The 17,075-nt window shown below is 39.5% G+C and overlaps 2 protein-coding genes across 2 annotated transcripts; both read right to left on the bottom strand.

The window, feature by feature from the left end:
• Positions 1 to 2,585: 2,585 nt before the first annotated feature.
• spef1 (sperm flagellar 1) lies at positions 2,586 to 6,690 on the bottom strand. Its single transcript, XM_023289594.3, has 7 exons — positions 6,484 to 6,690; positions 6,194 to 6,305; positions 5,473 to 5,620; positions 5,283 to 5,328; positions 3,551 to 3,623; positions 3,360 to 3,465; positions 2,586 to 2,830 (listed from the first exon to the last, which is right to left on the bottom strand). The coding sequence occupies exons 1-7, from the start codon at positions 6,593 to 6,595 to the stop codon at positions 2,717 to 2,719; spliced, it is 711 nt and encodes a 236-aa protein (XP_023145362.2). The 5' UTR covers positions 6,596 to 6,690; the 3' UTR covers positions 2,586 to 2,716.
• Positions 6,691 to 7,800: 1,110 nt separating this feature from the next.
• adam8a (ADAM metallopeptidase domain 8a) lies at positions 7,801 to 16,881 on the bottom strand. Its single transcript, XM_023289590.3, has 25 exons — positions 16,750 to 16,881; positions 16,513 to 16,622; positions 16,331 to 16,413; positions 16,101 to 16,179; positions 15,234 to 15,310; positions 14,668 to 14,893; positions 13,899 to 13,976; positions 13,681 to 13,749; positions 13,037 to 13,206; positions 12,862 to 12,943; positions 12,626 to 12,768; positions 11,987 to 12,164; positions 11,788 to 11,877; positions 11,448 to 11,643; positions 11,266 to 11,347; positions 10,992 to 11,172; positions 10,799 to 10,885; positions 10,630 to 10,714; positions 10,158 to 10,269; positions 9,830 to 10,028; positions 9,549 to 9,596; positions 9,374 to 9,430; positions 9,226 to 9,276; positions 9,045 to 9,125; positions 7,801 to 8,726 (listed from the first exon to the last, which is right to left on the bottom strand). The coding sequence occupies exons 1-25, from the start codon at positions 16,793 to 16,795 to the stop codon at positions 8,682 to 8,684; spliced, it is 2,655 nt and encodes an 884-aa protein (XP_023145358.2). The 5' UTR covers positions 16,796 to 16,881; the 3' UTR covers positions 7,801 to 8,681.
• Positions 16,882 to 17,075: the final 194 nt, after the last annotated feature.

The raw sequence follows: 17,075 nt of genomic DNA, 5'->3' as shown, positions 1-17,075 counted from the left end.
GATGCTGCATGCTCCCTCTTGCCTCGACTCCTTCCTGGATCAGTCTCCTCCCCAGAGACATCCGGGCGTGGTCCGTCATCTCTGAGTAAATCTAGTCCCCGAGCAGCAGTGTGATACTGAATGTGATTCATCAGCGTCAGGCTGCGCCTTCATCAATAGCGGCTCTGTTCGGCACTTTTCTTTCACATTCTTATCTTGTGTGTGTGTTGGTGTGTGTATATTCAGTCTTCCAAAGAACATTTGCTTTGTCTTTTCCCACCACTTTTCACCATCTGAGCTCCTCCATACTTCTGTGCTGATACTCTAATATTCGAGTCTGTCATCATGCACCTGTATTGATGATAACTGTGATATGATGTTAATTATACACATCTGATTATGATGTAAATAAAAATTATTTACAGTGCAGTTATTGTGACACTTCACCTCCCTGCGCTTGTAGTTTGATTGTAACTGATTTCCTAAAAAAGATATAATACACACTATACACAAAGTTTACATTGAATTCAAGGGACTCTTTAAAATCTGTAGACATTGTGATAATATTTTAATCATAGCCCTTTTATATGACTCATTCATGCACATTTTGTAGTTTTTTGCTCTTGTTTGTTCTCCTGTTTTCCTAAACGATCTGCTTTTAAGGTAAATGCACTCAAACGGAGCCCTAGAAGGTCAGTTTACTCATTATGAGGAGAGCTACTCAGCCTGTGAAAAACATTTGTATTACGTCCCTTCTTTTGGGAAAATAACCCTGAGGATGTCGCCAGGGTTACACGGTAAAAAGACCCAACCACAGCAACATGCACAACAGACATCAATTGTACGACAGGAGCCGATGGTACAAATGTTTCTTTTCAGTAATCTCCACTGCGTTATAATTCTGTTAGGGACCAGTTTTTTTTCCCCCTTATCTTCAACAAAACTCTTCATTGAATGAAATGATGTAAAATCCTGGTAACAAAATGCCTGCGGGGAGTGAATGACAAGCATCAGTACGTCTTGTCTGATTGGTGTGTCGCCAGTTAGCTTGATAAATAGTTCATGACTAATCGTACCAACTAGTTGTGCCTGCATCTCCAAACACAACAAAGACAGGCATTTAGGCTTTAAACAACATAAAAACTGCATTATAACCTTTGAAATATGAAGCCCTTTCACATGGCCAAGACCAATAATGACATGTGCTTGTAAGTTTCATTGTGGGAAGAGCAGGATTTGGGAAATATAAGTTTATTACAGGATTGACTGATTTTTGATGCACTCTTTTTTAAAATCTGCAAACAATAAAACGTCATTGCAAGTGCTGCAGAATTTTCATTCATATTACTGTTGGTCAGTTCTGTCCACTGCCATTTATCCCCCTCTGAGAAACAAAAGCTTTAAATCTGGTGTATCAGTCTAGCACATTTTTACTTTTATGTCTGCGTTCTTTATTCCTTAATATATGAAACACCTCATTTGAAACTATCTACAAAAGCTGTCGATTCCCCCCCCCCTCGGTTTTTCCATTTCTTCAGACTTGATAGCGGTGATTAATTATGTGGCATTGAAGGTGAGCAAAACACAACACAGACACACAGAAGCAGCCAGCTGCAGAAAGTCTGCTGCTCCTGATACAGCTCAGCAGGTCGCCTGTTATTCTACACCGACACAGACAACACAGGAACACAAACACTGACAGACCAACAACACCGAGTCTTATGTGGTGTGATAAGACAATATGGAAAGAAAGTAAAGTTTTATTTAAATAGTCAGAGCACAGGCTGGAGTCTGCAGCTGCCGTGACAGAAATGCTTCTCTATACTTGGGCATCTGTCAGCTTTGTCGTCGCTTTACCTCTAAAACCCAAAGTGGAAAATGAAGTCATTAATTAATGGAATCTATCTTTGACTGATTTTCACACTGGAACAGACGCAATAGTTTCGGTTGAAGTGAGTGGCATAATTTTAGACTTCAAAGAACATGACGGTCACAGTGAAAAAACTTAACACTGCATATCCTGTTGTTTTTTTTAAACCAGAAGTTCTGTTCATGTCAAAGCATCTCATCCGAACTGTACTAACTGTGCTCTTGTACAGTGAGACAGTTTAGAGAGTCAAAGTGGACAATAGCTTTATTGACGGTCAGGCGTCAAATGCTGTGTAAAGAAGACACATAAACGCTATAAAAACCACATTCCAATCACTTCTCACAAAGAAGCAACTATCTTTATATTCAACAAGTCACATCCTCACATAACAGGCCTATAAAACCATTTCGAGTAGAATCTCTATAGATCAGATAATAACATAAAAGCCCACAGCCGCTGCACTGCCTTTCCTAAATCATAATAATAATAATAATAAATCAATGTCATATGAGGCAAATAACTGCCTCTTGAAACATGTACTCTTCATGTTATGAAACTGTACTTACTAAATGCTTGTACCTCCTGTACATTTCTCTGTTGTGAATGATGCAACTGATGTTAACGGGAAAGATATGACCAAACTCTTTTTACTTGACTTTGAAAACAAGATGGCATTAAAAGCTGTAATCTTATCAGTGCATTCCTACAGGTGTGATGCATTTCAGCTGGACGGACAGTAACCTCAGTTCTTTATTAAGTGCTCATCATTTGTTTTTAATAAAATAAAGGTTTATTGGCGCTCATGTTACACGGTCATGTCTCAGAACGGCTCTAACAAATTCTTTGTGTGTGAATGCGCGTTGCACGTCAGCGCTTAATGCCTTTCGCTTTGTACGTCTCCAGATGCCGCGTCAGATCTTCAATACGCATGTCCTTCAAGTGAACCAGATGTTCTAACCTGCTCACTTTCATCTGGAGGATCTGCACACACACACACACACGCACACACACACACACACACACACACACACACACACACGCAGGAGGATGCAAAAACATGAGGTAACACTGGAGGATGTTTCTTTCTAAAATTGCAGATTATTTCCCCACAAAAAAAAACTTCCTAATGTGGTGAAAGGAGAAGTTGCACATTTATGTCACTATTCTGCTTTTTTCTTCACATGCATATGTGGGCACAGATGGAAAAGAAGAAAAAAAAAGTTACATCCGCTGAGCAGATACTGACTCATTGACCACTGCTGACACAGGGTGTGACGCATATGTATCACACACACACACACACACACACACACACACACACACACACACACACACACACACACACACACACACACACACACACACACACATCTGTAACAACATTACAGGTGGTATGTCTGTATGACAAAGTTCTTCCCCCTCCAGGATATGAAAATGGAAGACAGTTTTGTTTGCAGATGTTTTGCCAGTCAGCATTTCACGTGAGTGTGTGTGCAAGTATGTGTGTTACCTCCACAGTCTCCTGCAAAGCCATGACTGCTTGTTCCTTTTCCTGCAGGAATAGCTGGAAAGTTGGATCCCTGTCTGAGTAAAACTGGGCTGTGTGCTGCAGTTTACTGTACAAAAAAAGAGGCACATTATTATTAAAAGCACTAAAGTTGACTTGTTTTATCTAAATTAAAAGCAGTGTTTTGTTCATACCCATTTTTCTGTCTGTTATCGTTTTTCATCTCAGCAACTTGAGCTGGAAGTTTTGCTTCAGTCTGAGGAATTTCTGAAGAAAACAAAACAGAAGAATAACATTTCAAGAACCGTAATGTTAACAAACCAGCAGGGATTCAGTGCATAAATCGTCTGGAAACAACAAAGGTAAAGCCTTTAGGAGTGAATCAGATGGGCGATGACCACAAGCAGAAAGGAGAAACAGGGAAGTAAGATTAGAAGACTGAGAAAGAAAAAGATCAGCCTTTAAGAAAGCAGTGCTGAGCTGAAGCCAGCGATAAAAGCCATCTGGTGATGCTGGGAGCTGATATGAGGACCTGAGCCCGGAGTCTGATAGTGGATGAAGTGTGGATAGAAGAGGAAAGAGCAGAGGGTGGAGGCGCTGGTCTGAGGTCAGCTTTACAGGGTAGTTTCAGGGACAGATGAGGTGTGGGAAACGGAAGAGACACACATCACAGATTCTCTCCTTTAAGGTCGTGGCATTTTCTAATCAGTCCTGTCCTGATACCTTCCAGTTGAGGTATGTTTGTGTGTCTGTGCGGTCACTGGTATCTCTGGGACTGATTAGCATGAACTGAGGGGCATTTGCAGGACTAGCAAAAGAAGGTGGGAAGCAGAGAAGATGTCCGGAAACCATCACTTCAGTGGCAGAGTCAGCACTGACAGCAGTCAGTAAACGGTTCTCTTAAACACAACAACCACCCAGTGTCTGTTGGATTATGCTGATTTATGTTTGTCAGTTGACCAGCACATACAGCAACATTTACAAAGTCTAAATTTACACCAACTTCCCTCCCTGTGCTAAAAAAGGCAAATTTTGGACTTCAGTCAGGGTCACAGATTGATTGTGTCAGCAAATAGTCACAATGAAAGATAGTAACTTAGTGGCACATGCTGCACAAGGTATAGAATAAAAACACAGTCATCACATTAATGTTAATTCAGCAGCTGGCCTAATAATAGATTTGCAGCTTCCAACAAAATATTTTGCATTGTCTTGAGATGTCAGATCAAGAATAAGAATGAGGAACTTTGTTTCTACAGCACCTCAAAAACTGGAATTACAAGATGCTTTCCAAAATAAGAGCCACAATAAAACATTAAAATGATCAACAACAATAAAACACTGGAAAAGACATCAAACAATATTATACTGCTAATCTGTGCGGATGAGTATTTAAAGGCTTCAAGCGCTAAATAGGCTGTTATGACAGTAAATGGAAGCTTGGTCCTTAGCACTGGGGCTAAAACTGTACGAAATATGGCACGAGATACAAGATGTGCTAATTACTAATTAGTTTTGTTTGTTGGAAAAGAAATAAAATATATGATTGGTTTTGTGTAGGGCTGTTTGTGGTTAGCACTTTTGCCTTGCAGCTAGAAGATCCCCAGTTCACACCTTCATGGCATCTTTCTGCATGGAGTTTGCATGTTCTCCTTGTGCATGCGTGGGTTTTCTCTGAGTTCTGCAGCTTCCTCCGACAGTCCAAAAACATGCTGAGGTTAACTGGTAACTCTCAGTGGTCCATAGGTGTGAATGTGAGTGTGATTGTTTGTCTCTTTATGCAGCCCTGCGACAGACTGGTGACCTGTCCAAGGTGACCCCCTACCTTTGCCCTAAGTCAGCGAACCTAATGAGGTTTAAGCGATGTATAGATAATGAATGGATGGATGTGTTTGGGTAGATGCAATAACACAATAGTTGTACTACCTGCATGAAGTTTCTCCTGGTTCCTGGTGTCATAATATTCCAAATCCTATGTTACAGAGGAAAAATAGGTCAACATGTAGTCGTATTTTAGGACTCACGTGGAGGAGAGAAGACCACAGTGAGTCATATTTTGTAATTATAGTTCACAAACAGACAGAAAGTGACTTATAGTTCATGTCTCAGTACACACTAGCATATTGTCGTTGATGTGCTCCAGCTTCTTTTCTATTTTCTCCCTGAGGACGCTCAGTACAGGCACTATCACTCCTGCAGTGCTCAGTGCAATCTTCTTCACTGTCTCCTCCGGCACGTGAAAGTCCAGTTTGGAAAACACCTTCCTGTACATATAAAACAAAAAATGGATAAAAACTAGTTAGAGTAGGAACAGCAGATTGAATGTGATTTAAGTGATGATGCATGATAATGATGAACACCATAGGGGCCGATACGTTTACAGTGAATTCCCATAAATCTGTAGCTGGCTGTGTGCCATACTAGTGGCCAGGGAGATGCTGAGTGGGTGTACGTTGCATTGGTTCTCACGACCAGATGCAGAGGCTCAGCAAAAGTTTTGCTTCAGTGTTTATAGCGAAAGAAAGAAAGAAAGAAAGAAAGAAAGAAACAGAGAATGTATATGGTATATGATCTAATTAGGTATTCAACAATAGATTCAGTAGTTGTATGAGCTCATATGTGATATTCTGAAAGCAAAAAAAAAAAAAAAAAATTTAAAAAAGAAAACAAAAAAGACTCAGCCCAAAAGAAAAAAGACCGGCCTGTCTAAGTCATTGTTTGTCTATTAGTAGTTATTATAGATCTATAATAAAAGTCTTCTGTTTCTTTCTTCTTATTCTTTTTTTTCATGTGCAACTTCAATAAGCAAATGAATAAAATCATGTCTGGTCTCTTGCCTGTTGAGGAGGTTCCAGTTGCTGAGCTTCTGCTGTGTGGAGTTTGCAGGAATATAGTTGTGCAGGTCAACAAGCTTTGGGAAGAAATATTTCACAACCTCACCAGCCATCACTGCAGACAGACAAGCAAATAAGAACACAAACGGACACTTGAGCTGATAAACTATACCTAAGCAGTCAAACAAGATTATTGTAGCTGGACAGACATAAATTCATACGATCTCATTTCACTGTTGCTGCTTGTTTGCGCTCCAGCTCCCTGTGGACTGCTAGCTAACCAAGTTTACTACCTCCGTCGCTGAAGTCTCTTGTGATGTGTCTTTTGGGCCGGGACAGGGGGATTTTATCTATCCATGCGAACAAATCCTGCAGTTCCTCTTCGGTCAGTTCTCGGTCCATCATTCTTGAAGCAACGTGTGTTTCTGGACTCTTTATAAAGATCCAAACAGTTTTACGAGGCTAACTTGTTAGCTTCCCCCGAAAGCAGGTTGTTTGAGGCGTTGCTAGGCGACTGCTGCTCTACTACGGCGACGCAGATGATGAATATATACTGTTTATATTATATTATATTATATTATATTATATTATATTATATTATATTATATTATATTATATTATATTATATTATATTATATTATATTATATTATATTATATTATATTATAATATATTATATTATATTATATTATATTATATTATATTATATTATATTATATTATATTATATTATATTATATTATATTATATTATATTATATTATATTATATTCGAATAAATACTTTAGACATTACATGTAAGGTGGCTCTCTCCCCTCAGGGACGTTCTTATGATCAAATTAATTGGCATCAAATTCGGCTAGCTTTGTCTTATAAGCTATTTGTCTTTAAATAAGGGGTTATCTTTTTTAAAAAAATGCTTTAGCAAAAAAAGACATTGGAATGATTTAGACAACATTTTTGTAACATATGCAGACTAGAAGAAGAAACAATCTGTCCGTTTTTTTTAAAAAAATCAATGTATGTGTTTTAAAATATTTGGGGGTGATATAGAGCATTTCTAAGAGAAAAAATAGGCAAGTAATCTGCTTACAGGATAAAGACATTTTGATATGTTTTGACAGTAATGACAAGGACAAAGATATTTCTGTATTTACTTTACATTATTTTTATTTTATTGTATTACAAAGTTGATTTTATTATACCATATCCATTGAAGGACATGAACAAACTCCAAACCAGATTTTAGACATTTTTATCTGGAACTGCATCAATATGGCATCACTATAAGAGAACTCAAGTACAAAAAGGCAATCACAAACATTTATATGGCACCAGTGTATGTCAGTAACTTTGTGTCTTACCTTTCCTGTGTTTTGTATCTGTCTTCTCCCAAGTGTTTATTGTTCTCTTATGTCTTGTTTTCTTTTTGTTTCACCCGTTTACCCTCACCCCAACCAGTCAGGCAGATGCCCACCCTCCCTGACACTGGTTCTGTCAGAAGGTGCTTTCTGTTAAAAGAGAGTTTTTTTTCTTTCTTTTGTCTCCAAAGAGTTTGCTCAATGGAAATTGTTTGGATTTATTCTTCTCTCCATAAAATAATACTATAAAGGTCACAGCATTGATTTTATTACAGTAATAAATATTGTACTACAAACAAAACCCAAAAAAAGAGTGAAATATTGACTGTGGTGACTCATATTTATTATAAGCTCCATTGTGCACACAAAAAGAAGCCCTCAATAAATAAAAACATTCTGAGTTTGCAGGACAAGTCAAGGCAGAATCCTCACTGTAGGAATCATTGGCATTGAGAGTGAAGGACTGAGATCATGTCTGCTGCATAGAATAATCAATATAAAATCCCTTAAAGTATTACAATCAACATGTATCAAGTCAGCACATGAAACAAAAGTCTCACAAAGTCAAGCATACTTAGGTTAGTACAAAAACATTCAAGAAAAAAAGATTGTAATATCCTTCACTTAAAAAAAAAAAAAAAAAAAAAATGGTAAAGTGCCCATGTTGGTGCCACATTTTAAAATCCCTTAACAACATTATTTCTTAGAAAGGCAGTACCAAAACCATGTTAGTAGAACAGCATTGATAGTGCAGTTGCCTCATAAAATGTTCACATATCCCAGGATTGAGGCGGAGAGACATTTCCCTTAATAAAAAATCATCATGGCAGCATTGCCATTTGTCATTCATAAAGCACAGAAGTGGAGTCTTTCAGTCATGGCTTCAGATTTTCTATCAGCGCACTGAAGACTTAGACAAGCAAGACACAGGCAGCAGTATTCCTCTGGGAGACTGTAATTGACAGAAAAGCTCTGCCATTTAATGTTGCTGATCCTTCAGTGGATCTTGTTTCCACTTTGAAAACAGACAAGCGTCTCCTGAGAAGGTCTTCTTGGTCCTTCGAGGTGAGACAAAAACAGTGTCCTCTGTCAGAGGATCTCTGTGTTTACACCAGGATGAATTATTCCCTCTGTCATCTGGGCCTGTTGGGGGGCATCAGGGCAGCTCTCCCTGCAAGCTAGAAAAACAAGCAAACACTATCAGCACACATAGTTTGGATGAGCTTCTCATAGCACAACAGCAATTTTCTTTCGCCAAACTTATGTGTTTATTGCTACGTGTCAGTCTCTTAGCTATTCAGTGGTGGCCAGGAGAGGTTTATGTGCTTACTAACTCACTAACACTGAGCCACTGCTTGTTCATTACACTGCTATGTTGGGACAATGCCAAAAACCACAGACGTCTTTATAAACGTGAATGTCTTGAATAACATTAAGAGTGCCTGAATGCCAACTGCTGGGATTTAGGGAAGTGCGGCTGCTGTCTGAATACATACCAGCTGGGTGTGTGGCAGCGAAGACAGGATTGCAGAGGATTTCGGCTTCACTGGAGGCAGCGGAGGCTTTGGCTTCATAATCTTAGAGAGAGGATGTTCATATTACAAACAAACAGCAAAGGCAAAGACAAACAAATGTGTGAAGGAAAACATGGGTTATGTGGATTGTCTTGTCACTTACTGGTTTTGCTGTAAGTGGTGGCAGAGGTCTAGACGGAGGTAGTGGCTTAGTCTGGTGAAAAGGAGGCAACAATTAATACATTGTTTAGAAAGAAAACAATTACTGTCTCTACTAAGAAAATATTGTCAGACTCAATGTGCAGTTTTACCTCAGTATAGATTGGCTTCCTTGAAACAGCAGCCGGCTGCATGAAGGACCTTACAATCTAAATAAAAACAGGCATTTATTGGTTGAAATGTAACAGACGCTGCACAGAAAGAGCTAAAGTTCAGCATACAGATAAGGTTACATTCACATAAAGACAAAACAGTAAATCAGATTACCTGTTGGGTCTTTGATGGCTGAGGTACAGCTGACACTTTTCTAGGTGGCTGTAAAGAAAGAAAACAGGAAGAAGTGGAAGCAAAAGCTTTGTTAGTGTTTTCAAAGCTGTAATCCTTACTGAATTTTGCAGCTTAATTACAGTAATGGCCTGTCAGTATGTGGCTCAGGGACACTTCCACAAGTAAAATGTATGGAAAAAATGTGAATTACAGTTACATCTAATCAATAAAAGATACAAAGCTAACACATACAGTGTCAGTATATGAAAAAGGAAGCTCACCTCTGGAGCTGCTCTGCTCGGCCTCAGGGCTCCAGTCTGTGGTCTGGTAGCAGCAGAGAACAAGGGTCTGCAGACTTGTGTGGCTGACGACTCCAAAAACCTGGGCTGGCTGATGTATGTGGATCCAAGACGAGGGCTGCCTCGTGTACTGCTTGACTGAAACAAGGGGTTGGTTTGTCCTGAGGTAGATGTAAAGCATCTACAAACAAAATACACACAGATGAGGTTAAAATTAAATATAGACGTGATGGTGAGGCTTTGTTTATATGTCTAAATGTCCAAAGTGAACTAGAAAAAACCGAGAGGAAGGAACAGCTTCTTACTGTACCTCTTAGCAGGTCGCCTTTTTCTGATGCAGCACATCAAAGTCCCGATAAGCAGAACCAACAGCAGAAGTAAGCCAACTGCCAGCGACACAACAAACACGACCAGGCCTGACCCTGCACACACACAAACACATCACAGACTATGTGAATTTACTTCATATTGCTCAAGGATGAGCATGTAAAAGTACAGGCTCCATACTCAGGAAACAAAATTCACTGTAACATCATTATTGCATTTGTCTGGACTAATAGGGAAATTCCATTAAATCTACATCTGTTTGTGCTCATCGGAACAGAGCGCAATTGTTTTTGGTCCATGTGAAATCTACTGCAAGTATTAAATCTTGGTTGAAAAACACAGCATAACAGTCATGTGTAAATCATGGTCATTAAAAGGTCAAGCGTTACAGAGGCACTAACTGTCAGCACGTACATATGCATTAAAGGACAGACAAACATGAACAAGTACCGTACCTTCAGGCAGCTCCGAATGAGGGGCTTCACAGTAAGGCGGAGCCCAGCCAGGATCGCAGTGACACTTACTTTCATGGTTGCAAACCTGTAGGAGATCCCACTCACAGTTAGTTGTGTTGTTGTGGCTCCACAGCACTTACAGGTGATGAGATCTGAGCCGAGTACTCACCCCACGGTTGTTGCATTTGGCAGAGCAGTCATTTGTCCCAAACGCTTTGATGTTTCTGATGTCTTGACACCGTTGATTGTAACATACCTGAAAGACAGATCATGAAGGTTATAATACAGACTATCATGCTGCTCACAGATGTGCAGTGCATGAAGGTTTGGTTCATGTCACATGTCAACAGCAGTTTTCTTACCATGTTGTTACCACACTTGGTGCCAGTAGGTATCATGCCCAGGTCTGCAGGGTAGTTATCTTCTGGGTTCATTGTTGCCTCGTTGCATATGTCTCCGTTTCCTACTTTGTAAAAGGATTTCCTGGATGTCACAGGGAACTCCCATCCTCCGGAGCAGAAAAGAGTCCCACAGGCTTGATCCCTATAACCAAAAACCACAAGCAATAATTTCAAAACTCAGCTGTTCCACATTGTCTATATGCGTTGCTGTTCTGTTTGGATTGAGATTACATACCGGCTGGAGCATCTCTGGCTAAACAGTGTCTTTCTGCAGTTTCCATGTAGGTAGAAACAAGCATCTGCAGCTACCTCAGCATCTGAAAAGAATCATCACCAAGAAGATGGTTGTAGACGTCAGAGCGCTGATATATGAGTCAGAGCACACCCAAACTAAACTGTCATTTACTGGTATTTTACCTGGTCCCCAAAGTCTCTTGCAGTGTTCCTGTCGTGATGGACATTGTCCATTGTAGCAGTATCCTTTTCCACGGTTGCAGGATAAGCCATTCTGGGTGTAGGCGTCAGTCGGACAGGCGGCAGAGAAGCCAGTGCAATATTCTGGCAGGTCGCAGTCTCCTGCCTTTGGTCGGCAGACGCTGCCTGTCTGCTTCAGCTGCAGAGCGGAGAGAAACACAGATGGTGGTGTACCGACTACTGAAATACGTGCAGTAACACATAACCAGCCAAGTGTATGGTAACATAATTAGCATCAGTGTGACTTCACTCATCTGGAGAGGACACAGTGAGTAGCACTTACTTGGCAGTTGTGGCAGCACTGTCCTTCTGCACACTGAGCGCCTGCATTCAGTTTGCAGGTGGTGGCATTGCAGCACGGATTCTTGCATTCCTGTGAGGCACAAAGAGGGATGCAAGATGTTAAAATTCAGCCTCTTCTGTGTTACTTTGGTTATATGATTTTGCGTGTGCGTCAGATTTGTTGTGTGGTGTGCACAAACCTCAACAGTGCCACAGTCACACTCCTCTCCAGGCTCTAGGAAGGCATTTCCACACACTGGCCCCCCATAGATACGATCAGTGGATGGAGTATCCAGCAGACAAGCAGGGTTGATCTCCTCCAAGAACCTGCTGAGCTGCTTCTGACTGCAGCTACTGAAACGCTCTGGATACACAATGCTAGAGGAACAGAGAGTGAGAACATGAAAAGAGAAGAGAAATATGAGCTTTACTTTGGGTTTAACCCTCTGAACCCTGAAAGCCACAAGATTTTTTTTTAAAAAATTGCAAAAATCACACTATTTAGCACAGCAAGAAATTGTAAAAACTGAAAGAATCATCAGATCTTCAACTTTCCGATAGTCTTTGAATTACTCATTTGTGAACAATTCTGCGCTCCTCTGTGCAATTGTTATGACTGACTCAACCGTTGTCTTTTTCTTTTTTTCTGATGTATGCCACTATAACTTTGTTCTACTGCACAAAAGACACTTCTGGCTTCTCTCTACTTCTAGTCATAGTTTCAGTAGATGTGCAGGACTTCATTCTGCAGTGAAAAATGAGCCCACAGTGAGAAAAAGTGTGATGAGCAAAAAAAAAAGCAACAAATTTGATTTTTTTAGACTTTATGTGCAGCTTACCCAACACTCTCAGCCATGATGCAGCCTTTTTTTGAAGTGGAGGAGCCACAGACACAGTTTTCAGTATCATGGGACAAACCCAGATTGTGGCCCATCTCATGTGCAATGGTGGAGGCAACTCCTATTGAATTTGTGTTATGGTCCTGGAATATAAGAAAACTAAAATTAACAACACACATTCCACATTTTTCGTGGAAATTGTATTAATGTAAATATATATATCAAAGTGAGATCACCTCATTGACAGCTCCAGAGTTAGAAGTGCACATTGCATTGGTGTTTGCCAAACCAACAGTGGAGCCATCAAAATCCACACCTCTGAACGAGGAAGGGTTACAGTGTTTAGATATACACTTTAACAAATGAAACATCTTTGTATTGTCTGATTAGAGGTTAAGAGCAGCATCTTACGTTATAAACTGTGCATTGTCGTGTTTAGTCCTTGGCAGCAGAAATCGTTGACGCCACTCAAGGAAGCGAACAAGTGTGGTCTCAGGGTTTGTGCTGATCTGTATCTGATCTTTGTATGACCAGATATCCAGACCGACCAGCATCACTCGAACACCCACAGGGCGGTACAGCTGAAACAGAGCAGCATGTCAGCACAATCTAAACAGTGGAAATTACCCTCAAACTAAATCATTAACCAGGCTTTCTGAATGTAAATGTGTGTAAAACATGCAATCCTGCAAACCACAAAGCTTATATTTCAGTCACAGGAAGCCAGTGTTGGGTCTAGTGCTGTCTGCAGATACATTCATGTTAATCTTACTCTCTCAGACTAGGCAAAGAGGATTGTGGGATATGTGTGAAAATTTTCAGCTGAAGTGTGAAGATTCACAGTTAAAGTTAGATTTTCACAGCGACAGTGCTTTTCCTTCTATTGGTCTGACTCCAGTCAGTAAAGAACAAACTATCAGGACAGATTTCTTGCTCGCGATCCAGAGTAAAAGTAAAGTCTGATAAAGTGTCGGACACATTTTCCTTTTCTTTCCTGTTTTTTTCTGAGCAAAAACGTAGTAGATTTAAATCAGACCACAGAGAAGCAGGCATACCTTGTCCACGTGGTTTGCTATTTCAAGCGCTCTAGCCTCGATTGTCTTCTTTCTTCCAAACTTCTTGTACTAAAAGAAATTATTATATAAATTTTTAATACAATCAGCAGCACCTCAGACACAAAACACAATGATTCCGCTTGTTTTTTAAAAGGTGTATTACTGATAATTCTGATACATTTGCAATAACTGAGAAAAAGGAAAATGTGGAATCAAACCTCAGTGTTGTCGACCACCACAACCAGCTCCACCGTCCTGGGTTTTCCTGTTCGTTCCTTGGTCTGGGCTCGGCTTTTCTGTGTAACACAAAAGGTGAAAGATATATACAATCATAAATAAATATGTACAGCTATATGTTAAATTGCACTAGAGTATTGGTTTGAGGGTGTTTAACTCAGTATTGTGCATTTTCAAGTGTACTTTCAGTGTTTGATCATTTAAATGCTTTTAGAGCAGGAGTGAGCTGAACTATAGCAATAAAATTCATGTTACAGTGATCCTTATTTTGGTGCAAATGCATGATTTCATGCATTAAAATATGTAAAAAATATGTTTGCACATTAAAGCTAACAGTCACAAGGCTGTGTTAAAAATGACCTATAATTTATCTCTTTCCTGGTCTATTTTTTTTAACCATGTTTCCTTTTATTCGTACCTCTATTTTTTTTCTCTTTACATTATGTTGAACTGAAAGTTGATGTGAAGTGCACCAAAATTCATATTTTCAAATAATATTACCTCTCTGTCTTGGCAATTGTGTGCATTTTAAAAGAAAAATATTTTTAAAATGTCAAAGGCAACAAATATGGTGAAGATATAGAATTACTGATGCAGAACTGATCATTTCCAGCTACAGCTATTTGTAAATTATTTGCATGTAACTTTTTAAATGTAAAAATGTATCAGAAAATATTAGCAGCAATATCAGTCCAACTATATCAGCTGTATCCTTCAAACCACGTATGCGCCCGTGTTGTGCGTCTTTACCAGACTGCCAAGCTGGAACAGTCCAGACGGACGAGCTCCGTGATCATAGAAAGTGGTCGTGTTTCCATGGGAACAGGAGCTCCTCTTCCTCCTCAGGTGTTTGTAGTTGTAAACGGCATGAAGACCCTCATCACTGTGAGCATCAGAGTTCAGCCTGTCATCCTCCTTTTCCACGACGGCCAGAGGTTCAATTAGGTACATCTGATCCTGGAGACTTATAAACCCCCTGCAGTGCAAAACAAGAACTTTAGAGGAGACAAACTCTTTTCCTTAAGCACATCAAACTCTTGAACATCTCAGTTTATCTAATAATACTACTGTCTTTTTACTTTTCACTTTATTGATGCTGACATGCAGACATCAGGCATTGATGGGCTTTCTATTGGAGCACATGGATGCTGATCTTCTCTTTGGATTACTGTGACTCTTTATGAGTCACAGCACAAGACTTAGAGTTCCACATCACCACAAGCCTAATTAAACATGACTCTCCTTTTAGGGAAGCAGTAACCTTTTTGCAATTAGAGCTACAAGAAGAAAGAAAAATTGCAGCCAGCATTACTCACCTTATTCCTGAGCACAGTCCAATGCTGGCAGAGGAGTCCTCTACTCCCACAATGTGTCCGTGGTAGTAGCAGTGAACCTGAACAGACATCCATCATTTGGAACAGAATGAAATGAGAGATTTGGTTTTCCTTCATCTTCCAAATATTACAAAAGCAGAATGTGGTCTAATTTGAGGAATTCATATTAGACACATTCAGTATATAATGAACTACATTTGTCTTGGTGCGAGGAAAAGATGATCTTAACCTTATATGTCCATTCCTCCTTCGCATAACACTCAGGAACTGCTAAGTGTGTGTTGTCATCCCTCATATTGAGGAACTTTGTAGTTGAGAAACTTCGATTCTTTTTAATGTCATCTGATATTTTGAAATCAGCTGAAAATCCTGGGAGTGTATTGCATAAGATGTTCTTGACGTGACTTTATGGGTGATGACGGCGATGACTACAATCAGTAGAATAAATGTGGGTCAAGTTTTAAGATCAAACTTATCAATGAGAGATCTACAATTTAAAAAAAACGTGTCTTATATTTAACAGTGCAGGGCTGTGATTTCAGGCTGATGATGAAATAATCACCTCAGTGTTTTGCAAAAGAGCAAAAAAGAGAGGAAATTGAAATAATCAAAACCACTAAAACTGGGTGGGAAGGTGGTACAGGATATCCTGCCCTCAACTCATTCAAAAGTGTATATTGAGGTAATTATTTGGTCGTTTATACTAATTAAATGAGACAAAATACTTTAAGTGTCAGCACTCACAACTCACAAAAAGAATAAATAAATAAATAAATAAAATGTGATACTACAGGCATATCATTCTGACATTTTCAACTAATACAAATGAGAAAATGAAAAGCTACATACCCTAAGATCTGGAGTAGCTGTGACTTGGATGCCCTGATCAGAGTAGTGTGTCACAGAAAAGTTTTTCCCAACAAGATCTCTAAAATGAAAGTTTATATGTCAATAATACTGACAGTTCAAGAAAGATAGTGCAGGATGTGAGGACATCGGCTAGCACAGTAAAAGAAAGAAAAAGCATTCCCTTTAAAAACACGTTTCAAAACATAAATGGACATTTTAAGTTTTCTCACTTGTTCTTTTCCAGGTGCAAAGTGTAGTTTTTCCCTGCAATCCCCACAGAATACTGGAGTACATCAGGGTATTTCTGTTCATACTGGCAGAAGAGCGGAGAAGTGAGTCTGATGCGTTTTTGCAAAGATTAAAAAAACCTTTTCAATAAACTGATACAGTAGTACAGCAGAGTGTGTGTTACCTTATGTGTAGCAGCATCATTAATAAGAGATGAATCCTTCAGCTTCTGAGGTATCACTGTTTGGTATTTTCTCACATGAGGTAGAGTCCTCACATCGCTCGCAATTACTCCTGCAAGTATCAGGGAAGATTTGTGAGAAAGAAAGAAAGAAAGAAAGAAAGAAAGAAAGAAAGAAAGAAAGAAAGAAAGAAAGAAAGAAAGAAAGAAAGAAAGAAAGAAAGAAAGAAAGAAACCTACCCCATGTGGAGAGAAAAATCCATATAAAATATCCAGACTGAGACATGTTGCTCTATCGGACGCTCTCTGTCATTGTGAGCTTGGCAGTCTGAGGGAAATACCAAGGAGGATTCGGCTCTCCACCCCTCTGTGCTGTGTAATATCCTGAAAATTACCATTTGAAGCTGAGCAACCACATGAGTCACAACCCGAGCCTGTAAAAACTTAAACAGTGTTACTGCAAAGATGAATATGAATTGTGGGAGGTGCTGAGTGAGACAAATAAAGATGTAGGCAAGATGAAGTAAAAAAGTGGAAAAAGAAAAGCCACGCTTGGAAAACATAAA

This window comes from Amphiprion ocellaris, chromosome 16 (assembly GCF_022539595.1).
Source record: "Amphiprion ocellaris isolate individual 3 ecotype Okinawa chromosome 16, ASM2253959v1, whole genome shotgun sequence".
Lineage (NCBI taxonomy): Eukaryota > Metazoa > Chordata > Actinopteri > Pomacentridae > Amphiprion > Amphiprion ocellaris.
This window is presented reverse-complemented; position numbering and strand designations above follow the sequence as displayed.

Bases quoted from the DNA above. Each gene is read 5' to 3' on its own strand.
- spef1 (XM_023289594.3), bottom strand. From the start codon at position 6,595: ATGATGGACCGAGAACTGACCGAAGAGGAACTGCAGGATTTGTTCGCA. The intron at 5,621-6,193 runs GCAAGAGACCAG...TTATATGTACAG, and splicing joins AACTGGAACCTCCTCAACAG to GAAGGTGTTTTCCAAACTGG. The intron at 5,329-5,472 runs GTGTGTACTGAG...TCTGTAACATAG, and splicing joins ACATCAACGACAATATGCTA to GATTTGGAATATTATGACAC.
- adam8a (XM_023289590.3), bottom strand. From the start codon at position 16,795: ATGTCTCAGTCTGGATATTTTATATGGATTTTTCTCTCCACATGGG. The intron at 12,769-12,861 runs GTGATCTCACTT...CTTATATTCCAG, and splicing joins ACTCTGGAGCTGTCAATGAG to GACCATAACACAAATTCAAT. The intron at 10,715-10,798 runs GTGAGTACTCGG...GATCTCCTACAG, and splicing joins CCAAATGCAACAACCGTGGG to GTTTGCAACCATGAAAGTAA.